The 27,899-nt window shown below is 37.5% G+C and overlaps 5 protein-coding genes across 9 annotated transcripts; 2 read left to right on the top strand and 3 right to left on the bottom strand.

Moving 5' to 3' along the window:
* The first annotated feature begins 1,602 nt into the window (after positions 1-1,602).
* On the top strand, positions 1,603-4,747 carry rnaseh2b (ribonuclease H2, subunit B). 2 transcript variants are annotated; one of them, XM_067409895.1, is made up of 11 exons: positions 1,603-1,756; positions 2,014-2,085; positions 2,229-2,336; positions 2,454-2,530; positions 2,622-2,736; positions 2,841-2,905; positions 3,012-3,114; positions 3,187-3,268; positions 3,418-3,463; positions 3,742-3,819; positions 4,603-4,747. In XM_067409895.1, exons 1-11 carry the CDS (start codon positions 1,693-1,695, stop codon positions 4,711-4,713), a joined length of 921 nt encoding a protein of 306 aa, XP_067265996.1. In that variant the 5' UTR covers positions 1,603-1,692; the 3' UTR covers positions 4,714-4,747. The 2 variants fall into 2 exon arrangements, with proteins under 2 accessions (XP_067265996.1, XP_067265997.1); XM_067409896.1 differs by lacking the exon at positions 3,742-3,819.
* On the top strand, positions 4,629-15,783 carry LOC137036001 (TLR adapter interacting with SLC15A4 on the lysosome). Of its 2 annotated transcripts, none has more exons than XM_067409898.1 (2): positions 4,629-4,713; positions 14,684-15,783. In XM_067409898.1, the coding sequence occupies exon 2, from the start codon at positions 14,684-14,686 to the stop codon at positions 15,506-15,508; it is 825 nt and encodes a 274-aa protein (XP_067265999.1). In that variant the 5' UTR covers positions 4,629-4,713; the 3' UTR covers positions 15,509-15,783. The 2 variants fall into 2 exon arrangements, with proteins under 2 accessions (XP_067265999.1, XP_067265998.1); XM_067409897.1 differs by lacking the exon at positions 4,629-4,713 and adding an exon at positions 13,635-13,736.
* LOC137035328 (uncharacterized protein C13orf42) lies at positions 7,185-11,167 on the bottom strand. Its single transcript, XM_067408479.1, has 3 exons — positions 10,754-11,167; positions 7,879-8,023; positions 7,185-7,632 (listed from the first exon to the last, which is right to left on the bottom strand). Exons 1-3 carry the CDS (start codon positions 11,165-11,167, stop codon positions 7,382-7,384), a joined length of 810 nt encoding a protein of 269 aa, XP_067264580.1. The 3' UTR covers positions 7,185-7,381.
* A 1,170-nt stretch (positions 15,784-16,953) lies between the features above and the next one.
* LOC137036084 (E3 ubiquitin-protein ligase TRIM39-like) lies at positions 16,954-25,761 on the bottom strand. Of its 3 annotated transcripts, none has more exons than XM_067410043.1 (8): positions 25,131-25,761; positions 24,867-25,049; positions 24,250-24,608; positions 22,628-22,723; positions 22,025-22,255; positions 21,901-21,923; positions 17,737-17,858; positions 16,954-17,655 (listed from the first exon to the last, which is right to left on the bottom strand). In XM_067410043.1, exons 1-8 carry the CDS (start codon positions 25,168-25,170, stop codon positions 17,117-17,119), a joined length of 1,593 nt encoding a protein of 530 aa, XP_067266144.1. In that variant the 5' UTR covers positions 25,171-25,761; the 3' UTR covers positions 16,954-17,116. The 3 variants fall into 3 exon arrangements, with proteins under 3 accessions (XP_067266144.1, XP_067266143.1, XP_067266145.1); XM_067410042.1 differs by lacking the exons at positions 16,954-17,655; positions 17,737-17,858 and adding exons at positions 20,898-21,619; positions 21,701-21,822; XM_067410044.1 differs by lacking the exons at positions 16,954-17,655; positions 17,737-17,858; positions 22,628-22,723 and adding exons at positions 20,898-21,619; positions 21,701-21,822.
* On the bottom strand, positions 17,892-20,620 carry LOC137035454 (tripartite motif-containing protein 12A-like). The gene is made up of 3 exons (XM_067408746.1): positions 20,171-20,620; positions 18,420-18,515; positions 17,892-18,308 (listed from the first exon to the last, which is right to left on the bottom strand). The coding sequence occupies exons 1-3, from the start codon at positions 20,618-20,620 to the stop codon at positions 18,072-18,074; spliced, it is 783 nt and encodes a 260-aa protein (XP_067264847.1). The 3' UTR covers positions 17,892-18,071.
* Positions 25,762-27,899: the final 2,138 nt, after the last annotated feature.

Consider the following 27,899-nt stretch of genomic DNA (forward strand, 5'->3'; position numbering starts at 1 on the left):
TCCTGAAGACCCTGCTTCCCCTCCACCATGTTCTTGCTCAGCAGACCTTGCTGACCTGAATACCACAGACTTGAACAGGGGGTCCCTGATTCTCAACCAGCAACACATGAATGCACATGCATAGACTGTGTCAATGCATGTCTTGGTTATTTATTTTAAGGTGTGACAAAAGTGCATAAAGACACATTTCCCTTGCTCTCAATATAAAGTGAGAGATGAAGACAATCATTAGAATTGGTAAGCTGAGTCACTTTCTCAATGACAAGTATCCTGAAAACTAAATGAAAAAGAAAAGGAAGGAACTGTAGAGCACCTGTAGCCTATTCTTTAGTCACGTGGAAACATACACTTATTTATTGACCTTATAAACCATATCTCTGTTCTATTTTTTAGCATCTGGCTTATTTATTGTAGGCCTACTTCATTTTACCTTTACCATTTTTATTTATTTACTGTGTCTAATATATTAGGCTACTAGGCCTATGTTTGAATGTTTTAATATACTATTGAAATATGTCGCAGTAAAGTTTTGTTCGATGTGATTGAGAGGACGTGAGAATAAGATCATTATGTCTTGAAACAATGTCTAACTTTCCTGCAGATAATAAATGAACAATTCATCCACAGTGCTATAGGTGAGTAATCAATTCTGCCTGAGGGCGTTAATGCATTTTCAAGAGACTGGCGCCATCATGCGGTGACTTATAGTAACATCAATTATGTCTAGAGAATTGTATGTTTAGTTTCAGATTTTGATCTTTTGTGCTGAAATTCGTTGATTATATTAAAAGTGTTGTCTATTGACCATCAGTTGTTGAGACATTGATTAAAACATGGCATTTAAATAGCCTAATGTATATACAAATATGTTCACTTTTTTGTTATTTTGTTCTTATCAGAAATGTACCGTTTCATTTTGATTTCGCCAAAATCATGACATTATACTGCCACTCATTTTTTTATTAATTATTTGAGTTGAATGTTAGTTTCTCAATATTTATAATACATTTTAAACTGTAATAATTTACACAGAAAAACCAGAAGGCTGTACCCAAAGTTAATCAGATTAAACTGTTTTCTTATTACATAGACTATTTTTGTCTTGTTTTGTTCCAGTAGGCCAGTAGTTAGTTCCAGTAAACTATGATTATGAATTTATATAATTTAGTCATTTTAAGGTTATAGATTACATAGATTGTAAATTAGTAGTTACGCGACAGATGTTTTGACTTTTAAATAAATAGCATAAACAAAATAATTAGAAAAATATGTGAAGAATATTAATAAATATGTTCCAACTGTATCTGCATCTTTTAATGCTTGAAAATGTGTTGCTATGTCTTTAAGAAATTCTGGAAGACAGTACCATTTTGAGAGAGGGGTGTTTGTAGACGCGATTTCAAATGAAGTGCTGTTCTGTCTTCACATTTGTTAGACATTTTGAATCAGATTTATTTGTTTTACTTAATTGTAAGAAATCTATGATGGTGCACAGATAAGCTATCATGTTATATTTATGAATCATAAATCTATTATGTTTCACACCCCTATTTGTAGTGTTCACAAATATTTGCCGCCATTTTTCTAGGGGCAGAGCAGCAGAACATCAACTCAACGGTCTTGCGGTATTATATTATTATACACAACAGAAAAACAGCTGTTACAGTTTAACGTTTCAACTCGACCCTTGAAATGACTACTAGAAAGAAACGCTCTGTGCACACCGACAACGATAGCTGGGTTGTCATTGCTCCAGGTAAGTTACATTTACTAAATTTGCACTGTTCCATGCTGCACACATGTAACGTTACTTTCAGAAAAGTTGTATACACAGTTTTCAGTGCACATTTTATTTTACTGAGGCTTTATTCTTACAACAAATGATTAAGTATGCATTATTAATGTAAACATTAGTGTGAGTGTACCTTTTAAGGCCACCTAAATCTACATGTAGTTGATAAATCCAAATTTAATTTGGTTTTGTGGTTTTGCTGACCCTTCCTTCACTTTCAGATGCTGCACTGGACACAAGCAGATCCGAAGACAGTGATCCATCCTTCATCAAATTAAAGAATCCTGCTACAGGTGGATTTTAGTGTTACAATAACAAATCAACTGCAACTGACAAGTTTTAGTGGATATATAACTTTTTTTTTTTTTAGTGGTCATGTCTGTCAACTAGGTAAATAAACTGCAACTTATTGACAATTCTGTCATTGTGAGTGCAGGAAGTTCTTCGCTGTACCTGTTTGGCTGTGGCGATATCAGTGTTTATGAAGTTAAAGCTTTTTCTGAAGACTTTAGATCTTGGTTTATTGGACAGACAGTGCAAAGAGGTAAGCTCACCTTACAGAAATTGAACTATCCATTCAACATGTGATTGTTCTAATTGACTGGTAGTTTGCTGATGACATTTAAGTGAACTAACAGCTCTTCTATTCCTGTGTTCCCAGATGGTAGACTGCTGTATGTGACTCCCATTGATCCTTTATTTCTGCTGTTGCCATACATTAGCAGTGTCGGCACCGAGGTAAACAGTTAGTTGAAATGCAAATTTGACAATAAAAGCCAGTCTGTTGTTCACGTGAGCTTCACGACCAATACCAGCACTCTTCTCATAGGGAAAGTTCCAGCCGGTGAAGCAGATGGTGATGGATGAGGATTATCCTGGATGCACAAGACTTCTGCAATGCAAACAGGGACTGGACTCTCTTCATCACGTGGCTGATGAGAGAGGTGTGTGAGTCTGTAGGCACGTATGTAGTGCCAAATCATTTACTGATACTGTATGATGTCCACGTTTTGTGCCCAATATATAAAAATGTTATCCTATTTTTCAGAGGCTGGCAGTCAGAAGTTTCACAGATATAACCATGAGAAGACCTTGGAGTGGCTTAAGAAAAAGGTTAATGTAATTTTGAACTTTGGTGATACAAGAACCCAGTTCAATAATAAGCATTTTGACCCTAATCTTAACCCTATTTGAAAAGAAATTTGAAAAATTCTTTCAGGTTCAGCGGACAGTAAACACACTCAAAAAGAGCAACATATCTGTGGGCGGAGGAGTAAAGTCCAGCACATTTGTCAGAGTAAAACAGGAAGATGCTACTGAAGGTAAAAAAAAGGATGAATAAATAGGGACGTATGCATTGTTTGCTAATGTAATGGTATTTGTTGTGTTTTTAGAGGACTACTTGCGTTACGCACATGGCCTCATATCAGAGTACATCAGTGAAGACCTGAGCAAAGATCTTCTCAAGCATTTGCAGTATGTACACATACACGTGTTTTCATGTACTCATTGCTCACATCACCTTACAAACTTGTCCTCACAAAAAGGGAATTGTCAGACTATGTCATTAACATTAACATAACTTTGTTATCCATATAGTCACATTTAGTCTCTCATGTTTCAAGGTTGCCAGAGATATCCAGCCCTAAAGAGACAGAGCCACCTTCTAAGGTAATATTTCTGCTTGAAATACCAAATATTTTTATATTGCCGCCATGCTTGAATTTTAATACTTAAATTATGTCTGGTCTCGCTTTACTTGATTTCATGCAATGTTAATCATATCTGCTTGTAATTTAGTCATCATTTGTTTTCTGATTCCTATTTCTTCTCAAACTCAGTCAGCTTTTGTCATTGCATGCATGCTTTTTTTCTGAATGCAGTTCACTTTGATTCAAAAAGATCTTTTGGTGGCCTGGTTTTTCTGACTGCTGTCTTGCATTTGATAGAAACGGAAACTGTCAGATAAACCAGTAGAGGCTGGAGAAGACTACACCAAGTTCAACAGTGCCGATTTTGCACGAAAAGTGAGTTAGAATCACAAACACTGTGATGATGGGATTAATGATGCAAACATTGAAAGAAACCGCATGACGCACTACTGCAGAACTTTTTCTTTTTCTCTCTGTGCCTAAAAAAATAATTCAGCAGTTCATGCTTCAAATATCATTGGTTGTAAATAGGAGTGTAACGATACCCTCATGTCACGGTTCGATACAAATCATGATACTGAACTCACGATACGATATTATTGTGATACTCCAAGACATATGGTAAAAGGTTAACAAAAAATATACTGTTGATTAAAATGCTAAATTTGATATTACTTGGTGCTGGTAACCTAATGCACAGGACAATGGTGACAAAAATATTCATGATTCTGTAGTTGAAACAGATTTATTTTAGGTGAATATGCATGCACTCTGTCACTGACTAGATATATTTAAAATAATGTAGACCACTTTTTACTGGTAACATAAGACATTTGGCATTATCAGGACCTACAAATATTCCCCCATTGCATTATTGCACATTATATTCAACATTATATATAGTAGTTTAATGTAGTACCAACACTAAAACTCTGTAAACTTTAATTTTTTTCTCACACAGTAATTTACATTTTGGGTGAACTATGCACAACACATTTTCACTATCCACAATATGATATTGTTTCATTTTTTTGTATTGCGATAAATTGTGACATGATCTATTGTTACACCCCTAGTTGTAAATGTTTCCTGGTTAATTTTAGCTAATGTACTACAATTCGATAATTGTAATATTTTAAATATGGTCTTTTATCTCAGCCACCAAAGAAGATGACTGCAGCTCAGAAGAGTCTTGCCAAAGTAGACAAAACGGGCATGAAAAGCTTGGCAACGTTCTTCAGTCCCAAAGTCAAACAAGAGAAGAACTGAGTGAGTGTTTGTTTGTGTCAAAACATTTTTGTTAATAAAGGTATTCGAAAATAATTTCTGCTCTGTTTCATTTATTTGCTGCTCACCATGTGCTGTGCTTAAAGGGTTAGTCACCCAAAAATGAAATTTCTGTAATTTATTACTCACCCTCATTTTGTTCCACACCTATAACACCTTCGTTCATCTTTGGAACACAAATTAAGATATTTTAGATGCCGAGAGGTTTTTCATAGAACGCAATGTAATTACCACATTCAAGGTCCAGAAAAGTAGTAAAGACATTGTTAAAGGATTAGTTCACTTTCAAATGAAAATTATCCCAAGCTTTATTCACACTCAAGCCATCCTAGGTGTATATGACTTTCTTCTTTCTGATGAACACAGTCGGAGAAATATTAATAAATATCCTGACACATCCAAGCTTTATAACAGCAGTGAGCGGGATCAACGAGTATGAGCTGAAGAAAGTGTCTCCATCCACATCCATCCATCATAAACATATTCAACACAGCTCCGGGGGGTTAATTAAGGCCTTCTGAAGCAAAGCGATGTGTTTTGTGTAACAAAAAAATATATCCATATATATCCAAACGTATCACTTTATTAACCCCCCGGAGCTGTGTGGAGTATGTTTATGATGGATGGATGTGGATGGAGGCAATTTCTTCAATGCCATTATAATATTTGAATGCGTCAGGATATTTATTAATATTTCTCCGATTGTGTTCATCAGAAAGAAGAAAATCAAATACGCCTAAGATGGCTTGAGTGTGAGTAAAGCTTGGGCTAATTTTCATTTGAGAGTGAACTAATCCTTTAAAATAGTCCATTTGACTACAGCGGTTCAACCTTAATGATATGAAGTGACGAGAATATTTTTTGTGCGCAAAAACAAAAAAAATAACTTTATTCAACAATTTCTTCTCTTCCCCGTCAGTCTCCTACACTGTTTATGTTGTATAGACAGTGCAGCGCTTTTAGGTTCTACGTCAGAACGCTTACACTACATAAACAGTGTAGGAGACTGACAGGGAAGAGAAGAAATTATTGAATAAAGTTATTTATTTGTGCACAAAAAGTATTCTCGTCGCTTCATAACATTAAGGTTGAAACTCTGTAGTCATGTGGAATTTTTGAACAATGTTTTTACTACTTTTCTGGACCTTGAATGTGGTAATTCTGTTGCTTTTTATTGGGGATCGAAACCTCTTGGATTTCATCAGAAATATCTTAATTTGTGTTCCGAAGTGGGTTTGGAATGACATGAGGGCAAGTAATTAATGACAGAAATTTCAGTTTTGGGTGAACTAACTCTTTAATACATTCAAAAGTTTGTGGTTGGTAAGATTTTTTTCACATTTTTGAAAGTCTCTTACCCTCCCCAAGGCTGCATTTATTTGATCAAAATATTGTAAAAGGTATTATAGTGAAATATTACCATTTAAAATAGTTTTCTATTTTAATATATTTTAAAATGTAATTTATTTGTGATGGCAAGCTGAATTTTCATCAGCCATTGCTCCAGTCTTCAGTGTCACATGATCCTCCTATGCTGATTTGCTGCTCAAGAAACATTTCTGATGTATAAATATTTATTAATATATCAATATTATTTGTTATAAATATTTTAGTGGTTGTTCAGGATTCTTTAATGAATAGAAAGTTCACAATAACAGCATTTATTTGAAATAGCAATTTGTTGTAATTATGTAATGTTTATTGTCACTTTTGATCAATTTAATACATTCTGAATATATTAAATTCTTAAAAAAAAATCTCCCTAACCCCATACATTTAAATGGTAGTGTACGTGTATAACACATTCTTCTTTGGCCCATGATGTAGGATAACTCCAGTAGTATGTAGTTAACTTGCTACAACTTTATTCTCTATTATTTGTTGATAAAGACTCATTGCACCTGGTTTGGTGTTGAAAGGGTAAAACCCAAATTCCTGCTTCCCTTTTTCAAAAAAAAAAGAAACCAGCCCTATTTAGCTCTGAATTCACGTGTCTAGTTCCTCTTTATAGGTTTTAAGGCTAAAAAAACAGTACCAATAGTAGAAATACATCACTTAAACTAGTTCAAGTACTTAGCACGATTTAGCATTCTTTTCTTGATTATTGATATACTTGCAGATAATCACAAATCATCATAAACATTCATAAAAAAAAGAACGTGCAAACCTACCAACGAAGGCACCTACCAGCTTGAGGGATGTCATATAAAGTTTTACTGTATTAGATTATTAAAATACAGGTGTCAGTTTTGCATTTGGTTAATAAATTCTTCTCACTTATTGTAACTAGGCAGTACATAGCTGGCCCCTTGGCCTTGATGTGTTTTGGATCATTCATATGTCTGATCCCTGTCTGATATCTCACTGGTTCATCAGACAGGTGATCCTCAGATCTGAGTTATTGTGAAAAGGAAATTCCAGTTGCTCTGTCTGGAATCAGTGTGCAGGATTTAAGCATTTTCTATCAGGAGCTGCTGAAAAAGATAATCTAATCTGCTGTGGATAATTTATGAAGCTCGGGCAGTGAGTAAGCACTGACATTGTGTCACAGAGCTCAAGTCCTCTACCAGGTCCAACTTGATCACACAACAGTGAAGATTTAGTTGTCCTCTGGGCACAAACAGTGGAATAACAGCTGTTGCTTAAGCAGCTAGTCTTTCTTCTTGAGCTTGGGTTTGAAGCGCAGAGTCTGAAAGGCACTCTCTACCACTTTTGGCAGGTGGATAGGGTTTCGTTGCAGACGTCTCCTGCTGCCTGTGCTTCCCATGTCTCCCTTCCGCTGGGCCGCTTGCCCGTGACTGATATCTGAATTCTTGGGCTGTGACTCCATCATGGAGATTCGACGAGGGTCCCGAAGCACCCAGTTAGAGTGAAGGTCATGCTCACTGGTACTGGTTGCCACTAGAAAACATTAAAATTGGAGGAGGGAGAGAATCAGACATGAAAGAATAAAAAACTGATGGCTGAACCATGAATGGGGAAAATGTTAATTTTTTTCCCCTGAAGTTTCACAAAGTACAATATAGTTGACCAAGGTTTCTATCAAGATCTATAAAGTACAACATCCTAGAATTCCATCTTCAATGCTGCCTTTAGAGTACTTTGGAGTATGCTAGAATTTAAAGGTATGATAGGCACCACACTCACCTATGAAGTCCACATCTGCATGGCCGTTGTCCACATGTGGTTTTCGACTGGGTTCTGGGTCACAGCTTGCAATGACTGCATCAAAGAACTGGAGTGTGTCTTCCTCATTTGGGATTGGTGGAGCAGAAGGTTCAGGCCGTGAAGTCTTTGAAATACAAAAGATGATGTGTAGTATGCAGATTGTAAGCTGCATTGCTGATTCAAACAGTAATTTCCTTAGCATGGGTTTCTTAAAGGTTTTAGTTATTCTTAGAACTACTGATAAAGGACCAAACCAAAACTATTGTGCATCTTTAAAGGGTTAGTTCACCCAAAAAATAAAAATTTTGTCATTAATTACTCACTTTCATGTCGTTCCACACCCTTAAGACCTTCGTTCATCTTCAGAACACAAATTAAGATATTTTTGATGAAATCTAAGAACTGTCTGTCTCCTCCATAGACAGCAATTTAACTCACACTTTCAAGGTCCAGAAAGGTAGTAAAGACATTGTTAAAAAAGTTGACGTGACTACAGTGGTTCAACCCTAAATTTATGAAGTGACGAGAATAATAACAACTTTATTCAACAATATCTTTTTTTGGTGTCATTCTCATACGTTATGTCCAGCACTTCCAGGTTCTACATCAGAACGCCGACTCATTAGCCGGTTCCTCGCAATTGCATCATGCTGCTCACGTGAACAGCGTTTGCCAATACTGAGTCGGCGTTCTGACATAGAACCTGGAAGCGCTGAACATAAACAGCGTAGGAGAATGACATAGAAGAGAAGATATTGTTGAATGAAGTTGTTATTTGTTTGTTTTTTGCACACAGTATTCTCATCACTTCATAGAATTACGGTTGAACCACTGCAGTCACGTCGACTTTTAACAATGTCTTTAGTACCTTTCTGGACCTTGAAAGTGATGTTTAAAGGAACACTCCACTTTTTTTGAAGTTTAGCATAGTTCATTGAATCTGAATAGATCGTTAGCATCTTGCTCAAAAATGACCAAAGAGTTTCGATATCTTTCTTATTTAAAACTTGACTCTTCTGTAGTTACATCATGTAATGAGACCGACGGAAAATGAAAAGTTGCGAATTTCTAGGCCGATATGGCTAGGAACTATATTCTCATTCTGGCGTAATAATTAAGGAACTTTGCTGCCGTACCATGGGTGCAGCAGGCACAATGATATTACGCAGCGGCTGTGAACCCCTGTTTGCAGAGGGAGTGTGCCTTGCATGGAGACATTTGTGAGAGACACGATATGCGTAATATCATTGCGCCTGCTGCACCCATGATACGGCAGCAAAGTTCCTTGATTATTACGCCGGAATGAGAGTATAGTTCCTAGCCATATCAGCCTAGAAAATCACAACTTTTCATTTTCCGTAGGTCTTAGTACACGATGTAACTACAGAAGAGTCAAGTTTTAAATAGGAAAAATATTGAGCGAGATGCTAACGGTCTAATCAGATTCAATGAACTATGCTAAGCTATGCTAAAAGTGGTACCGCCAGACCCCGAGATCGGCTGATTGGATTCGAAAACGGTAAAACTCAACTGTTTAACTCTAGAGGAGTTGGAAAATGAGCCTATTTTCAAAAAAAAGTGGAGTGTTCCTTTAAATTGCTATCAATGGACAAGTCTTATACCTCTTGGATTTCATCAAAAATATCTTAATTTGTGTTCTGAAGGCCTTAGGGGTGTGGAAAGACATGAGGGTGAGTAACCCAAAAATGAAAATTCTGTCATTTATTACTTACCCTCATGCCGTTCCACACCCATAAGACCTTCGTTAATCTTTGGAACACAAATTAAGATATTTTAGTTGAAATCCGATGGCTCCATGAGGCCTCCATAGGGAGCAATGACACTTCCTCTCTCAAGATCCATGAAGGTACTAAAAACATATTTAAATCAGTTCATGTGAGTACAGTGGTTCATTATTAATATTATAAAGCAACAAGAATATTTTTGGAGCGCAAAAAAACAACAACTAAATAACGACTTATTTAGTGATGGCCGATTTCAAAACAATGCTTCAGGAAGCATCGGAGCACAGATGAATCAGTGTATCGAATCTGCTTTAATCAGCGCCAAAGTCACGTGATTTTAGCCGTTGGCAGTTTGACACGCGATCCGAATCATGATTCGATACACTGATTCATTTGTGCTCCGAATCTTCCTGAAGCAGTGTTTTGAAATCGGCCATCACTAAATAAGTCGTTTTATTTTTTTTTTAGCGCAACAAAAATATTCTCGTCGCTTTATAATATTAATATTGAACCACTGTACTCACATTAACTGATTTAAATATGTTTTTAGTACCTTTATGGATCTTGAGAGAGGAAGTGTCATTGCTCCCTATGCAGGCCTCACTGAGCCATCGGATTTCAACTAAAATATCTTAATTTGTGTTCCTAAGATTAACGAAGGTCTTACAGGTGTGGAACGGCATGAGGGTGAGAAATAAATGACAGAATTTTCATTTTTGGGTGAACTAACCCTTTAAAAGCCTGTTCACACAATCCTGCTTTTCAAAGAGAATTATCAAGGATTTTCCCTACAAAATTAAACCTACAGCAGTCACACAAAGTTTAGGGAAATGCAACAACATTTTCCTAATCCTTTTAGTTCAGACTACATTGAAATATTCTGAATATTAAACGTCCTCACGGCCAGATTCTGGATATGTTTAACCAAATAATATGCTAGATTCTACTTTTTCTCTAATTCATCTTCATATTTTAACGCAGTCATGAAGAAATGAAGTGCGTGTAGATTTCAAACAATTTAGCACAACTTACCTTACTTTGCCCTAATAATGTTCTCTACTTTTTCCATAAGGATTTAACATACTCAACCTTGCCTTGTAGCATCTCACCTGTGCAGCTCTGTTTTGCGGTGGTTTGGGTGCGGGGTTCTTCTTGCGGGACACGGTCTCTTTACGTTCGCCGTTCTTGAGGTCATTGATGCTTTTGGTGTACTGACGCCTGAGCGCGACCAGTTCCTGTAAGTACTCTAAGCAGTTCTGGTTCTGGGAATAGAGCCATACTCGGTCCTCTCGACTCTGGTAGTAGTACAGGGCCGTGCTGGACTGGACACTCACGGCGCTCACGCTCCGCTTCAGTGTGGAGTCCTGCTGCGCGCGACTGCTCTCCCCGACCACGAGCATCGACGTGCTCCGGACCAGTTTCACGGTGCATGCGCTGTGGTAGTCCTCATTGGACCTGAACCTGTCCCGTGAACGAGGCCCAAGATGGTTCGGACGGAAAACTGCGTTGATTTTCTTAAACATCACAGTCGGTGTCTGGGTGCTGTCGTTTACTGGTTAAATATCCGGGCTGATGACTGAAATGATGTTGGTTCAAACCGCACGAGGGTTCTATCACCATTGTGCCCTTGGCCAAGACACTTTATAGTGTTAGTCGCGTAAAAATAGTAAAATAAATTACTTACTAGCTTGCTTTAGTAACCGGGCTCTATGTAATTCTTTTATTGATGACAGTCAGCCTGTTCTGTTTCTCCATACCCCTCTCCAAACTGCACCTCGCAAGAAACTTACTTTATGTCTTCTTTATGAAATTCAGATTTAAGTTGGAGTTTTGTTGGTTGATCTTGTCCATGGTGCTGAACTCCTGTTTAATGCCAAACGCGTTAATGACATATCACAGGCGATGACCATTTCTCATCCGTAAAAAGAAGTCGTGGTAGTTCCTAACGCAGCCATGGCAACGGTGCGCTTGTAACTGGACACTCATATGAATTATTAACCAACCTTGGACATATTGGGCTACACACATGTGCTGGCCATCACAGTTAGCCCTATGATGCATATGTTGCATAACATTAGATGCATTTTCTTATTCTTGGACTGTAGCTGTCATAACGGAAGATAAAAAAAGAGACTAAATTGCAGTTTGATATTATATTCTATTTAATTTCTTGCTAAATATCCTATAAATCTGAACATATTTAACATTGACTATATGTAACTGAAAATATAGATAAAAGATGGGATATGAAAAATAAACTTGTATTTGACCCACATAAAATCTAGAGGTATCAATACAAACTTCTTTTTAATATAAATAAAGAACGTAATGTCTCCCCAATTTGTGGTTACCATGCTAAATTTTTACGTTTTGGTTGACATGATGGAAACATCACAAAAGAACTTGTCTTGTTTCCTGAGAATCTGTAAAAAGAAAAACATTTGGCAATACCATCACATTTTTGCAAAATGGCCAGTGGATACATCTGAGATATATGTATAGTATCAGATAAATGATCAAAATTTGAAAAAAAAAAAAAAAAAAAAAAAAAAAAAAAAGAATTACTGGGTCTCAGGAAGACCATGTGTTCATATTCAACCAATGAGTCAGACACTTGAGCTACTACAGGACGGCTAAAGTTTCTGGTGGGGTATTGGGTGGACTCTTTTTTTTTTCCTGAGGTCCTATACATATAGTCATGTTATATTATATAGTCATAATTTGTTTTAACCCTCTCTCTGACCCTTTGACTTCATTTTTATTTATTTTTACTGTTAATACCTTAGCATAAAGTCTGGTTTAAACTGCACCTTATTCTTTTTTAGGTGGATTATTTGAAATAAACAATGACATGGCACTCTCCACAGGACACTGTATACCTTAAAATGGCAGAAAATTTGACTTTGTGATCAGAATTTCTGTCTGATACTGTAAGAATATTGTGAGAAATAACCTAAAGCACAGCACAGTAGAAATGTTAAGTTTGTGCTTTTTCACTTGTTTGTTGGTTTATCAGATAATCTTTCTTTTTACTATACAGATAAGATGATCACATGAATAATGAATGTAGGTGATGCAGCATTTTGTCACTAATCCTTTCGGGCGATTAACTAGCGCTACACAGACTACGAAATGTGTTCAATCTACACGTCTACAAGTGGTTTCAATTACACTGGAATTGGATTATTTGGTTTCAATGAGGAAATGAAGATTTGCTGTTACATAAGAATCCAAATAGCTGCAGGTGTGAACTTTGATGTTAGAATAATTTTTTTTTTTTCATTCTAATGAAACTGCAACATTCTCACACTTCATGCAGCTGTTGTGAGTTTAGGTTAGGGAAAACACAGCAAGGAGAGTGGGGTGTGCTCCTCCGAGATACTGTGAAAATACTCCTATGGTCATGGCTAATGGCACACCAATTCAAGGTGAACAGCTCATTCATGTCTATTAAAGGGTTAGTTCACCCAAAAATGAAAATTCTGTCATTAATTACTCACCCTCATGCCGTTCCACATTCGTTAATCTTCGGAACACAAATTAAGATATTTTTTGTTGAAATCCGATGGCTCCTGCATAGGGAGCAATGACATTTCCTCTCTCAAGATTCATTAATGTACTAAAAACATATTTAAATCAGTTCTTGTGAGTACAGTTGTTCAATATTAATATTATAAAGTGACGAGAATATTTCTGGTGTGCCAAAATAGCGACATATAGTGGTGGCTGATTTCAAAACACTGCTTCATGAGGTTTCAGAGTGTTATTAATCGGATTTCAACAAAAATATTTTAATTTGTGTTCTGAAGATTAACGAAGGTCTTACGGGTTTGGAACGGCATGAGGGTGAGTTGACATAATTTTCATTTTTGGGTGAACTAACCCTTTAAATAATATGACAAGCTTGTATCATGACAAGAAGCATGCATGAATGCACAAAAATGTTGTTCCAAATGTACACCACACTTTCACTTCCTCCCTCATTGGAGCATAAAACTGAAGAACAACTTTCACTTACAATGAAATAAAACCCTATACAGCAGTGCTTAAAAACTCAGCTCAATATTCAGAGATTCTTCAGTAGAAAAAAAGGTAAGCTTTGGGGAACTTTCTATCTACAATACTCTGGGACATTGGGTAATGGCACAACTTTCGTCTTCCACATTCTAGCTGGAGTCTCATTTGTTGATCTTAAGTATTGGGTAATAACAATCACTGTAAATTGTGGAAGATGATGATGCAGAAAAATTACTCTACATCATTTTATATTCTGTGGGTGATGTGAGGCAGACTAAGCAATAATATTAGATTGTTGCTGAAATTAAATGTTGGGGTCTCAACTGGCCCATGGGCTAAATTTGACTTTAAAATTTCATATGGCCCCTCAAGTGATAATAGTTTATCCTTAAATATATTTAAATATAAACAAGTTTATATAGTTTAATTACATTTGTTTATTTATGTATACACTTAAAATGTTTGGGATCACTAAGATTTTTGAATGTTTTAGGGAAAAAAAATCACTTTTGCTCACCAAGGCTGCATTTATTTGATTGTAAAAACAGTAGTATTGTGAAATAATATTAGTTTAAAATAGCTGTTTTCTATTTTAATATATTTTAAAATCTAGCTTATTTTTGTGATGTCAAAACAGAATTTATCATCATCATTACTCCAATCTTCAGTGTCACATGATCCTTCAGAATCATTCTAATATGCAGATTTGGTGCTCGAGAAACATTTCTTACTATTATCAATGTTGAAAAAAACTTGTGCTGCCTAATATTTTTGTAGAAACTGCGATGAATAGAAAGCTCAAAAGCAAAACAGCATTTTATTAAAAAAAATTTTTAAACAATGTAAAAGTCTTTACTGTCACTTTTGATCAATTAAATGCATCCTTGCTTAAAAGTAATAATTTATTTAATTTTTTGCTGACCCCACATATTTGAACTCTAGATCATTTGGGTTTCAGGCTCCTTTTTTAAAGTTCAGTGTGAACTGATGTCCACTTTAACTTCTGTGTATGTGTTCTGTAGATGCTGTGTGAAGGTAAGCTGTGGAGTTTGGTGTATGAAGCAGAACCGGAGTGTGTAAATCCTCCTACATGTGGCACAGTCGCAGTACCATCATCATCTCCGCTGACTCATTCCCTCTCAGCACAAACCCCTGTCCACTCGCCTCTAGAAACGCACGCTAATACGACCCAGACCAAGACCCAGCAGAGCGATTCTCACCTTTCCTCTACCGCCCCTGCGGCAGGACGGCAACCCGCCTTAGGTGTGGATATCCCCAGGCAGGCAGACACCACAGAAGCAGAGGCCTTTTTAGTGCCTTCGAGCTGCCATAGCATCTGTCAGCATTACAGCGATTTACACATTGCTGGTGGCCAGGTGCTGCCGCTCAGCCCTAGTGCAGGGGACGTACAAGGCAATCACATTCAGGACCCCCAACCTGGGCCCTTTCTTCTGTCTGGAGATGTCCCCTCACCCTCCCTCCTGCCTCCTCTTGTCCACGAGTACAGGGGCTCGAGGCGCTGGAGAGAAGAAAGCGGGCGTGAACGTCCCTCTCTTATGCAGTTCGGCCAACCCCTCTCTAACTCACAGCTCAACGGATACCTGGAACAGAAGCTTCTGGAGCTTTACAGGCAGCACCTGACCGAGGGACCCACAGCGACAGGGCCGGTCATGGCCTCTGAGCTACTGCAGACCAGCCTGGACCAAATGACCCTCCAGCTGAGCCGTGAACAGAACATGGAGACGGCACGGGCCAAAGACATGCTGCTCAGCTGCCTGTTGAGAGTCACCAGCAGTTATCAGTCCAGCGAGATCAGCACCCCTCTACTGCAGATCTCCACTGAGTGAGTTTGATATGAGAGAAAAGATGAAATAAGAGAGGAGGAAAGAAGCGTTGTTGCAGTAAGACCAAGGAGAAGGACTTTCATGTGTAACGTGTAACAAGTTTGAAGCACTAGCTTGAAACACGTTAATCAGTGATTCTGTAAATTTTAATGTAATAGTAATTCTAAAAATGCAACCGTGCAAAATAAATAAAATGTTTTAATTAAAATGCTGTTGATTATTCAAGGTGTCCACAGTCCTTAAGAGTCTGGATGAATAAAATCTAAAAAAGACATGGAAATTTTTCTGCTGAATATAAAATTAGCTCTAAAATATTTAAAAATCCAGTCATCACAAATGTCTAAAAAAGTAATGCAAATTCAGTTCAACTGGTGTTATTGTCATAACAGATCTAATAAGAGATCAAAAATCTGAATCAACTAACCTGAATGTGATGAATAGCTTATACATTTGCATAATAATCAATCTCAAGTCCATATAATGCAGGTGTATGGGTCCATCAAAGTTGATGCTTCAAAAACCACACAAAGTGACGGTAATTCATTTGCCTGGAAAATCCAGCCTCACCACTGTACCGGCAGATGAGTCTAGTTGGCCATTGAATCAATTAGATTTCTAGGGCGGAGCAAATCCGAGCAAACAGGAAGTGGAGTAAACCAATCAGAGTGTTTTTGGTCATTTAAAACTGAATTCACGGCTGAATAAAACAAACACTCGGGTCTTGCGTTCGCAATCTTTGTTGATATTGAAGGGACTTTTGCCGCACTAGAGTGACGCTGTTTGCGTCACTGAAATAAACGAATCTGATTGCACGGTACGGTTTGGAGTTGACTCGAGACGCGACGGAGGGCGGACTGACCAGACTGATATATCTTGTAGAAGATATATCATTCTGGACTTGCCAGGCAAGTAATCCATACGACCCCAGTGAATCAATTAAAGGGTCAGTTCACCCAAAAAATACATTTCTGTCATTAATTACTGTCATTGACATTACATGTCGTTTTTGATGAAATCCGAGAGGTTTGTTTTATTATCTCCCATAGAAAGCAACGCAATTACCACAATCAAGGTCCAGAAAGGTAGTAAAGACATAAAATAGTCAACATGACTGCAGTGTTTCAACATTTATGTTATGAAACGACGAGAATACTTTTTGTGCGCGAAAACAAAAATCTACAATTTCAGATTTACCCGCCCCTAAAAACAAATTGTAGTTTTAAAAGCGAACCATGATTGGTTGCTTTACATGATTTCTTCCAGTCTAAGTGGCTGGTTCTTTATCAGAATATGCAACGCCTTTTTGTTCCTCAGCGAAAATATCTCATATCGCATTTAAAAATGCCATCAAAAGTAATTTAAAGTTTAGATTTATTTGAACACAACATATGAATGAATGAATGAATGAATGAATGAATGAATGAATGAATGAATGAATGAGGTAGAGATATTAAGGTTACAGTCATGTAACTTAATGGTGAACTAAATGCACGTGTACACATTTGTCTCAGCAAAAGAATATTAAAATGAATTCTTGTATTCACTGCAGACCATTCTCACATCTGAAAAAGTTTTAAAACAGGTCAAAATACTGAAAAAGATTTTTCACCACTAATTGGACTGTATTAGAGTCGTTTTTACAGGTAAGATCTGTAGAGGAGAAATATTACAGCCGACACCGAAAAATGGAAATAATCTTTCAGTAAATGTGTGTGTGAAAGAGTGTATGTGTGTGTCGGTAAGAGGGTCAGAGAACGACAGCTTTCCACTGTCCCAGTCCAGATGAACTCTGATCCTCTGCAGTTTCTCTTTCACCGGGAGGAGAGTTGGTGATTGAGGTGGTACATGTGCTTTATATTCACCACAGAAATGCCCCACCAGCCAGATTCCACTCCTTGAGAATATTTTATTCCTCCTCTGAGCGGATTCATTCATCACTCCGAGGAACCAGCCTGTACTGTCTCCGACCTCAACATCCCAGCAGTGAGACCCGGAGTCAAAGCCCTCTGAGCCAAGAACACACGCAAACATGTCGAATCTCTCTGGATTATCAGGAAGTGTCTGTTCCTCGTCGCTGTATCTCACACTGGTCAGATCATCAGACAGGATGAGATTACAGTGAGCAGTGTTGGGGTCAAAGGTCACAGGAGCTGAAGAGACAGACACAAACATGAAACGACACAAACGACTCTCATGATGGAGCTGAACTGATTGTTGTGTTCTGTACTCACTGTATTCAACAGTTTTCTGCATCTTCTGTAACACAGTAAACTTCAGGTTGCTCAGGTGTTTCGACACATTGATCAGCACTCCGGAAATGTTCTCTGGATCTGACGGTCTACACTGGGTAACTCTGGAAAAAATTCAGGAATCAGTGATGCTGTGGGTTTGAGTTTAGAACAACAGAGAAACAGGAGAAACAATACAAACCTTTTCATAGTGGCCTTGTAGTTCTGTAATAACAGAAATACAGATTAAATACATTTTAATTGTTTTAAAAGGGCATATTTCCCTTTTTGTATTTGTCTCCAGTATACTGAATCCACTGTATGTATATAAACCTGCTTCATACTTGTAGGAATAAAGCATCTTCAGCTTTCATCTCCTCCTCTATAGCTGTGATTGTAGCAGAAAGAGAAGAAATCTCTCTGCTAATCTTCTCAATCTTCTTCCTCATCATCTGACTCTTTTGCTCTTCTTCCTCCTTCAGTGCTTTTTTCCTGGCCGCCTCTTCATTACATAAACTTTGGCGAAGTTTCACAAACTCATCCTTGATCAATTTCTCTGTGTATTGAGCCTGAAACTGAAACCATTGACATTGTCATCAGACTGAGTGTCTATATCCTAACATAAACTTATATACATTTTACAAAATAGGGGTGATTCACAACTTCATATCATAGAAAAAACTTACCTTAATATGTTCTGCAGTTTGAAGTGAAGTCTTTTGAAACTCCTGAAATATTCTCAGCTTTGCCTGCAGTGGTTTTAATGCTGTTTTAAGTTTCTCCTGAAATAAACAGAATGTGTTAATATGAAAATGCCTGTTTCCAGCTCCAGTATATCAAATAAATGAAACTTATATTTGGGCCAAAGAACCTGATCAAAACACAGATTCAGCGATTATTTTATATCATAGGGTAATTGACATCCCAACGTGCCATATTATTTGTTTATTAAGTTTTTTTCCCCTCAATACAGATTTTTGTTTTTAAAGGGTATTTATTGTAATTATATATGCCCCAGTTCAGTTTGTTGCAAACATAATTTAGAACATAAATAATTTACATTAAACAATACAAAAATTATTTTAAGTCTTTCATATAAAAAAAAAAGGATTAGTTCACTTTCAAATGAAAATTACCCCAAGCTTTACTCACCCTCAAGCCATCCAAGGCGTATTTGACTTTCTTCTTTCTGATGAACACAATCAGAGATATATTAATAAATATCCTGACGCATCCAAGCTTTATAATGGCATGGAGTGGGATCAACGAGTATGAGCTGAAGAAAGTGCTTCCATCCACATCCATCCATCATAAACATGTGCTCCACATGGCTCCGGGGGGTTAATAAAGGCCTTCTGAAGTGAAACGATGCGTTTATGTAAAAAAAAAAAAAAAAAAAAAAAAAAAACATTTAACAAGTTATGAAGTAAAATATCTAGTTTCCGCCAGACCGCCTTCCGTATTCAAATTACGAAAAAAAAAAAAAATGTAGCTGCCATCGCGTCAGTTAAGCTTTTTCCACAAGTTGAATAGGGAAGGTGTAGGAAGTAGCATAAGCTTTTTGAACTGCGAGAGTTTTACACTTTCTTCGTACGTTGAATTCAGAAGGCGGTCTGGTGGAAGCTAGATATTTTTCTTCATAACTTGTTAAATATGGATTTTTTTTTTCTCACACAAATGCACCGTTTCGCTTCAGAAGGCTTTTATTAACCCCCCGGAGCCATGTGGAGTACGTTTATAATGGATGGATGTGGATGGGAGGCACTTTCTTCAGCTCATACTCCTTGATCCCCCTCACTGCCATTATAAAGCTTGAATGCATCAGGATATTTATTAATATATCTCCGATTGTGTTCATCAGAAAGAAGAAAGTCATATACACCTAGGACGGCTTGAGGGTGAGTAAAACTGAATAATTTTCATTTGAAAGTGAACTAATCCTTTAATACACGTTTTGTATGAATATTTCCATTAAGTCTTCTTTCTTAACATTTCTGCCATTAGGCTAAGTTAACTTACATTGTGCTCAACCGCTAAATGAATCGATTCACTCCAAATGCTCAATAGGTTCTTCTCGGGTCAATGAATGAGTGAGATGACTCGAGAACAGCTAGAACTGGCTCAATTCATGACCGAATCAATCAATGAGAACCAGTTCGACCAAATCATTTAAAATATATGATGAAGAAAAACAATTCATCGGTGAATTTGACACTGCTGAATATCAGAACAATGAAAAAGTTTTGTTGACAAGATCACAGGTCGCTGCAGACAGTAATCGCTTCTGAGAAAGACCCAGTCACTGGATTTTACATGGCATTAGATAAACAAACACAACAACAACAGTAAAGTCAAAACAGTCGTATTTAAAGCAGATAGTATTTTGGCTTAAAATACAGTTGATCATTATTGGTCGCAGTGTTTCCTGAGTTCTGACCTTTGCTGCATTGCTGTCAGTGGAATGTAGTGAGGTGGAGGCAGTGTTGTTGTTGTCCTGATCACCATCATCATGTGCTTCTGTGTCCATCAGTTCTCTTCGTCTCTTCACCTCCAGTGAAGGCGTTGACTCGGCACATCGTTTCTCTCTCATCTTCTTCCACGTATCTTTAATAAGACATTTTATTCTCTCTGCGTCTTTGGACACGCGATCGTACCTCAATAACAGAGTTCTGCATATGCCGCAGATGGCCAGAGTCGTGTCCTGAAGTTTGCCAACTAATTCCTCCAACACAACCGTATGATCCGCTTTGTTTTCGGACTTGTGTCCGTGATACAGTCGGTGCTTATTACATTTGGATGGATAGAAGTCCCTGCCACAAAGCAAACAGGCATTTTCCACTTTGTTCAGTTTGGTCTGTACAACATTTTGCGGAGACTCCTGAGCCATTATTATCTTCGATTTCAGATTTACCCGCCCCTAAAAACGAACTGTAGTTTTAAAAGCGAACCATGATTGGTTGCTTTACATGTCGGTCACATGATTTCTTCCGGTCTAATGGGCGGTTCATTGTTAGAATATGGACAGTGCGCATGCGACGCCTTTTTGTCCCTCAGCGAAAATATTTCATATTGCATTTAAAAAGTGGACTGAAATTGCCATAAAAAGTAATTTAAAGTTTAGTTTTATTTGAACAACATATAAATGAATGAATGAATGAGGTAGAGATATCAAGGTTACAGTCATGTAACTTAATGGTGAACTAAATGCACGTGTACACATTTGTCTCAGCAACAGGAATATTGAAATGAATGCTTGTATTCACTGTGGACCATTCTCATATCTGACTGAAAAAAATAAAAATAAAGGTAAAAATAGGTCAAAATACTGAAAAAGAGATTTTTCACCACTAATTGGACTGTATTAGAGTCATTTTTACAGGTAAGATCTGTAGAGGAGAAATATTACAGCCGACACCGAAAAATGGAAATAATCTTTCAGTAAATGTGTGTGTGAAAGAGTGTATGTGTGTGTCGGTAAGAGGGTCAGAGAACGATAGCTTTCCACTGTCCCAGTCCAGATGAACTCTGATCCTCTGCAGTTTCTCTTTCACCGGGAGGAGAGTTGGTGATTGAGGTGGTACATGTGCTTTATATTCACCACAGAAATGCCCCACCAGCCAGATTCCACTCCTTGAGAATATTTTATTCCTCCTCTGAGCGGATTCATTCATCACTCCGAGGAACCAGCCTGTACTGTCTCCGACCTCAACATCCCAGCAGTGAGACCCGGAGTCAAAGCCCTCTGAGCCAAGAACACACGCAAACATGTCGAATCTCTCTGGATTATCAGGAAATGTCTGTTCCTCGTCGCTGTATCTCACACTGGTCAGATCATCAGACAGGATGAGATTACAGTGAGCAGTGTTGGGGTCAAAGGTCACAGGAGCTGAAGAGACAGACACAAACATGAAACGACACAAACGACTCTCATGATGGAGCTGAACTGATTGTTGTGTTCTGTACTCACTGTATTCAACAGTTTTCTGCATCTTCTGTAACACAGTAAACTTCAGGTTGCTCAGGTGTTTCGACACATTGATCAGCACTCCGGAAATGTTCTCTGGATCTGACGGTCTACACTGGGAAACTCTGGAAAAACATTCAGGAGTCAGTGATGCTGTGGGTTTGAGTTCAGAACAACAGAGAAACAGGAGAAACAATACAAACCTTTTCATAGTGGCCTCGTAGTTCTGTAATAACAGAAATACAGATTAAATACAAATTATTTTTGCCTTTTCGTATTTGTCTCCAGTATATTGAATCCGCTGTATGTAATAAGCATGCTTCATACTTGTAGGAATAAAGCATCTTCAGCTTTCATCCCCTCCTCTATAGCTGTGATTGTGGCAGAAAGAGAAGAAATCTCTCTGCTAATCTTCTCAATCTTCTTCCTCATCATCTGACTCTTTTGCTCTTCTTCCTCCTTCAGTGCGTTTATCCTGGCCGCCTCTTCGTTAGATAAAAACTGATAAAGTTTCACAAATTTCTCCTTAATCTGCTTCTCAGTGCATTTAGCCTGGATCTGGAATCAAAGACATTTAAAATAAATAAATGAAATGGGAGAGCTATGATCTATCCACCTTATTTTTAACAAGAGCTGGTGCAGTCATTTTTAAATTGAACATGCAAGGCTTCATGTCAGCCACTTCCAGTTCTTTTAGCTGTATAAAAATAGTCTGTTATGTTGCTTGATATTTCAAACTGGTTTCGTTTTCATACCATTTTAATTTATTATCAGTTTTTTACAGTTTACTGCACTTTGTTATCATTCTAGACATTTACCCATAGTGGCCAATGAATAGCTTAGTTTTCATGCTGAAAAATTAGGTGAATGTCAATATATTTCCAAAGTAGTATTGTTGCACAGCCTGAAATCACATGGTTAAATTCTGACCTTAATATGTTCTGCAGTTTGATGCAAAGTCTGTTTAAATTCCTGAAAGATTCTCAACTTCTCCCGTAAGGATTTTAGTTCAGTTTTGAGCTTCTCCTGAAGGAAATCAACAAGTTAAAGGGTTAGTTCACCTAAAAATGAAAATAATGTAATTTATTACTCACCCTCAGGCCATTCCACACCCGTAAGACCTTCGTTAATCTTCAGAACACAAATTGACCCTTCGCAGGGAGTTTGATTGACAAGCGATCTAACCAATCAGAACGCCGAATCCGCCATTTTGTCTGACAAAGCACTCAGGACTTCGAAGATTAACGTGGACTTGAACTTGAAAATTGGTGTGTGTTGACGTCTTTCCGCGTTTGGAACAACATTCCTTCTCATGTTCATTCATGTTTATTTGATGCTATAAATGAACTAGTAGGAAGAGATGATCGGTTTACGAACCCGCTTGAGCTGAGGCGCTACAGCAATCTGTCATGACACCTTAAAGAGCCACAAAATGGTTTTTATTGTTTGAATTTCTTAAAAAAAAAAACTTCAGTTTGAAAGCTGGGGCTTGGTTTAATATCATAAGTCACCCACTCTGTCTTGTCTGTCGACGTGTTTTCAGTGTCCTCTTTGCTCTGCGATGTATTTTTCACTGCGTGTGGCGTGACAGCGCAACAGTAACTAAGGGGGGCGGGTCTTTGCGAAGGGTCAATTAAGATATTTTAGTTGAAATCCGATGGCTCCATGAGGCCTCCATAGGGAGCAATGACATTTCCTCTCTCAAGATCCATAAAGGTACTAAAAACATATTTAAATCAGTTCATGTGAGTACAGTGGTTCAATATTAATATTATAAAGCGACGAGAATATTTTTGGTGCGCCAAAAAAACTAAATAACGACTTATTTAGTGATGGCCGATTTCAAAACACTGCTTCAGGAAGCATCGGAGCGTTATTAATCTTTTGTGTCGAATCATGATTCGGATCGCATGTCAAACCGCCAAACTGCTGAAATCACGTGACTTTGACGCTTCGACACGCTGATTCATAATGCTCTGCAGTGTTTTGAAATCGGCCATCACTATATAAGTCTTTTTTTTTTTTTTTTGGCGCACCCAAAATATTCTCGTCACTTTATAATATTAATATTGAACTGATTTAGATATGTTTTTAGTAACTTTATGGATCTTGAGAGAGGAAATGTCATTGCTTCCTATGCAGGCTGCACGGAGCCATCGGATTTCAAGTAATATTTCTCAATTTGCGTTTCGAAGATTAATGATGGTCTTACAGGTGTGGAACGCCATGAGGGTGAGTAATTAATGACAGAATTTTCATTTTTGGGTGAACTAACCTTTTAATATATTATTCATATTACTGTATATATAAAGAGGTGAGTATGTATCATGTGATTACTGCATTTTTTTTTTATCATACTGTATTGTTTACTACCTGTATTTGAGTCCCTTCTGTATATTGTGACTTGTGTCTATTGTATATCCTACACTTGTCATGCTGTGGCAATTGCACCAAAGGATTTCACCAACCGTACACTTGTGTTCATGGTGTTGTGAATATAAAATGATTTGATCTGATTTGATTTGACAAAATCAGATAATGAATTAACTCACCTCAGCTTCAGCGCTGTCTGTGGATATCAGTGATGCAGATATAGTGCTGGCATCACATGCTGTGTTCAGCTTTGTTGCCCACGGGTCACTGTGCAGCCTCTGGCATTCACTGTTCGAGCTCTTATAGGTCACTGGATCACATGTAGCTCTTGCCTTCACCTCACACTCCTCTTTTTTAACACAAGGCTCTTCTGTGTCTTGTGTAGCTACTTCAAGTTTCTCATCTTCTCTTATATGTCGTCTTTTTTTGGTTTTCTGATACCTGCTCAACTTTGATTGGCTGCGAGTGTCTTCAACTCCCAACTTTACTGACGGTGCCCAGTCAGGATTTGTTTCATCGTGATGGTAGCTTGGTCTACCTAAAATAAGCGTACAAATTAGACTGTGACAATGCTTTCATATATTATGTAATGAATTAATAAATGGTTAGACTATGTTGTTAAATGTATGACAGCAAGAAAGCATTCTAACGCAATCTCGAATGGTTAATATTATCCATGTAACGTTACAGAAAAACATGAACAAAGCCAAAATCTGATTCTCACATAAACTGCAGCTGAATTATTGCACCTGTGTAATAACAACAACAAAAAAGTTCTCCCACGTCCTGTGGTTACCTTGGATGAAGTGATCCGAACACACTCTGCAGCTGTCTGAGATCTTTTTCTTGTTTATTCTGGCTATCCAGGTAGCCCGTCTTCTTTCACAAAGTGCTTTAGTTTCCTCTCCTTCATGTGTCCTCACCCGCGGTATTCTAAAAAAACTCACTTTTTTGCTATCTGACGAGCGGTTACGGCAACCTGGCACAACACAAGTTGACACCATTTTACAATAAAAGCTTAAACTGATTTACTCATGCTCCTGAGTTCTGCTTTGCCTACCAAAATGGAGCAGGCACGAACGCCGTTGCGTGACAGTCATTCGATCGCGTTAAGAAAGAGTAGCTGCGGTTGGTCACTTCACATGTCAATCTAATGGTCAGTGGGCGGTGCTTGGAAGGACTTCGAAAGAAAAGCAGGATTATGGTTTTAAATACAGCCATAAATGATCATTTAAAAAGTTTATGGACATTTTAATAGTGTCCTTTACATTATTATACATACAAATTTGTTGTAAAACACTTCAGGGAATATGGTGATAATCTTTCCTATACTTTAATAAAAGTAAAACAAGGTATCAGAGGCTGAATCAGTGCTAATGATGTATTTTTCCCAACTAAGCCCTACACATGATACGCAAACACAAGGTATTATTACTCCATGAATTAAATCCTAATTCAGTCTATTCAGAGTCAAAAATGAAATTAAAGGGAAATCCGAAAAATACAAAGCAAATTTCTGGGGTGTTATGAGAGAATACTTTATCATGGCTGATTTGTAGATTTGTAGATTACAAATCAGTCATGATAAAGTATTCTCTCATAATTTAAACACTGGATTTTCTTAATTTCTCTCACTAGATGGCACAAATTTTTAAAGTCAAAATCAATACATCCATCCTTAAAAAAAGTAATCCATGCGTCTCCAGTAGGTCAATAAAGGCCTTCTGAAGTGAAGCGTTGCGTTTTTGTAAGAAAAATATCCATATTTAAAACTTTATAAATTTAAATAACTAGCTTCCGGCGGACGACCGTACGCATAATGCGCACGTCAATTTGTGGCAGAAGAGTTTTCTTTGACCTGACGCACAATGTAATGACGAATGCGGAGGCGCAGAGGATAGAGCAAAACAAATGATCGGTCACGGATTATAAGCCCAAAACGATCATTTTTAAAGAGAAATGTTGGAGGATTTTGATATAAGAGAAGAGGAGCTTAGTTGCACCTATTTGTTTGAACCATGAGCGGCATCTAAGCTTACAATACTCCTACATCCTGCGTCATACATCGCTTCAGTGGTTTACTAATTTGGAGCAAGTCGACTTGCGCATTCTGCGTACGGTCGTCTGCCAGAAGCTAATTATTTGAATTCATAAAGTTTTAAATATGGATATTTTTCTTACGAAAATGCATCGCTTCGCTTCAAAAGGCATTTATTAACCTACTGGACTTGTATGGATTACTTTTTTTTGGTAGATGAATTATGTTTTACTTCAAAAAGAGGCCCCTCCATTCACAACAATTATAAACCTTGGAGGACTATGGATATTATAATTTAGAGAAGAATAATGTTTAATATCATTAAATTAATAATAATAATTAATTCCCTCAAAATACAAAATATTAAAGAATAAATATTATAGAAAGATAATATTATACGTTCCTTTCATTTACATTAATTAATGTTATTTTTATTGTCTTCAGTCTGTTTTGACCACCTAAGATCACAATTTTGACTCCCAAGTGAGAAATACTAGAGGGTTGATGAGGGTGAGACAGTTCCAATAAAAGAGGGCAAGATTTTAGCAAATTTACTGAAAATATAAACAAAGGATGAAATGTTTCAACTAACACCAAAACATGGAAATAACGTGTGTGTGAGAAAGAGTGTATGTGTGTGTCAGTAAGAGGGTCGGTAAGAGGGTTTAACAAGTTATGAAGCTGCGTCAGTTACGCTTTTTCTGTAAGTTGAATAGGGAAGGTGTAGGAAGTAGCATAAGCTTTTTGAACTGCGAGAGTTTTGCACTTTTTTCGTAAGTTGAATGCGGAAGGCGGTCTGGCGGAAGCTAGATATTTTACTTCATAACTTGTTTAATATGGATTTTTACACAGACGCATTGCTTCGCTTCAGAAGGCTTTTATTAACCCCCCGGAGCTGTGTGGAGCACATGTTTATAATGGATGGATGTGGATGGAGGCACTTTCTTCTGCTCATACTCGTTGATCCCGCTAACTGCCATTATAAAGCTCGGATGCATCAGGATATTTATTAATATTTCTCTGATTGGGTTCATCAGAAAGAAGAAAGTCAAATACGCCTAGGATGGCTTGAGTGTGAGAAAAGCTTGGGGTCATTTTTTATATTTGAAAGAGAACTAATCCTTTAACTTGAATGTGTAAGTCTTCCAGTGTCACCTGCTTCCAGTTGTTTTAGTTGCACAAAAACAGTCTGTAATCATCCGCATTTAATTACCATTTAGTTACTAACCTATAACGGATAATGAATCGGAAGTCTTGCACATTCATAGGAAATAGCTACTTCTGCATTAAAAAATAATAGAATATATTAATAAACACATTCATTTGGTGGAGTAACGTGATAACATTGTTTAATTCTCTAAACATTCTTAGTTTATTATGACCTGTAAAGATTTAACAGAATAAATAGATAACAATTCTAATTCAATTATTATACTCTGCCTGCATAAATGTGGCTTTATGCACAATAATTTTGCAAGAAATCGTCCACAGTTTAGCGTGTATTCCTTGTCGTTGTCCTCCAGATCACATACACGTGTTTACAGCGACTTCAATACAGTACTGCCAGATACCTTTGTGTCAGTGAAATACAGTGTTGTTGCTGTCATCATCTGTTGTGTCCATCAGTTCTCGTCGTCTCTTCACTTCCAGTCTTGGTTTGCAAACCACTTCTCTCTGGTCTTCTCCCTCATATCCTGAATGAGAATTTTAATTCGTTCTGCGTCTTTGGACACGCGCCCGTACCTCAATAACAGAGTTTTACATGAGCCGCGCAGATGGCCAGAGTCGTGT

This window comes from Chanodichthys erythropterus, chromosome 14, assembly GCF_024489055.1.
Source record: "Chanodichthys erythropterus isolate Z2021 chromosome 14, ASM2448905v1, whole genome shotgun sequence".
Taxonomy (NCBI): Eukaryota; Metazoa; Chordata; class Actinopteri; order Cypriniformes; family Xenocyprididae; genus Chanodichthys; species Chanodichthys erythropterus.

Coding starts and splice junctions, on each gene's coding strand:
- rnaseh2b (XM_067409895.1), top strand. CDS start 1,693: ATGACTACTAGAAAGAAACGCTCTGTGCACACCGACAACGATAGCTGG. Junction 2,906..3,011: donor TGGAGTGGCTTAAGAAAAAG/GTTAATGTAATT, acceptor AAATTCTTTCAG/GTTCAGCGGACAGTAAACAC. Junction 3,820..4,602: donor GTGCCGATTTTGCACGAAAA/GTGAGTTAGAAT, acceptor CTTTTATCTCAG/CCACCAAAGAAGATGACTGC.
- LOC137035328 (XM_067408479.1), bottom strand. CDS start 11,167: ATGTTTAAGAAAATCAACGCAGTTTTCCGTCCGAACCATCTTGGGCCT. Junction 8,024..10,753: donor CGCAAAACAGAGCTGCACAG/GTGAGATGCTAC, acceptor TGTATTTCAAAG/ACTTCACGGCCTGAACCTTC. Junction 7,633..7,878: donor TGCAGATGTGGACTTCATAG/GTGAGTGTGGTG, acceptor AATGTTTTCTAG/TGGCAACCAGTACCAGTGAG.
- LOC137036001 (XM_067409898.1), top strand. CDS start 14,684: ATGCTGTGTGAAGGTAAGCTGTGGAGTTTGGTGTATGAAGCAGAACCG.
- LOC137035454 (XM_067408746.1), bottom strand. CDS start 20,620: ATGGCTCAGGAGTCTCCGCAAAATGTTGTACAGACCAAACTGAACAAA. Junction 18,516..20,170: donor CTGACAGCAATGCAGCAAAG/GTCAGAACTCAG, acceptor TGTTTATTTCAG/GAGAAACTTAAAACAGCATT. Junction 18,309..18,419: donor AAACTGCAGAACATATTAAG/GTAAGTTTTTTC, acceptor CAATGGTTTCAG/TTTCAGGCTCAATACACAGA.
- LOC137036084 (XM_067410043.1), bottom strand. CDS start 25,170: ATGACTGTCACGCAACGGCGTTCGTGCCTGCTCCATTTTG. Junction 22,256..22,627: donor AAACTGCAGAACATATTAAG/GTCAGAATTTAA, acceptor CTTTGATTCCAG/ATCCAGGCTAAATGCACTGA. Junction 21,924..22,024: donor AAGATGCTTTATTCCTACAA/GTATGAAGCATG, acceptor CTGTTATTACAG/AACTACGAGGCCACTATGAA.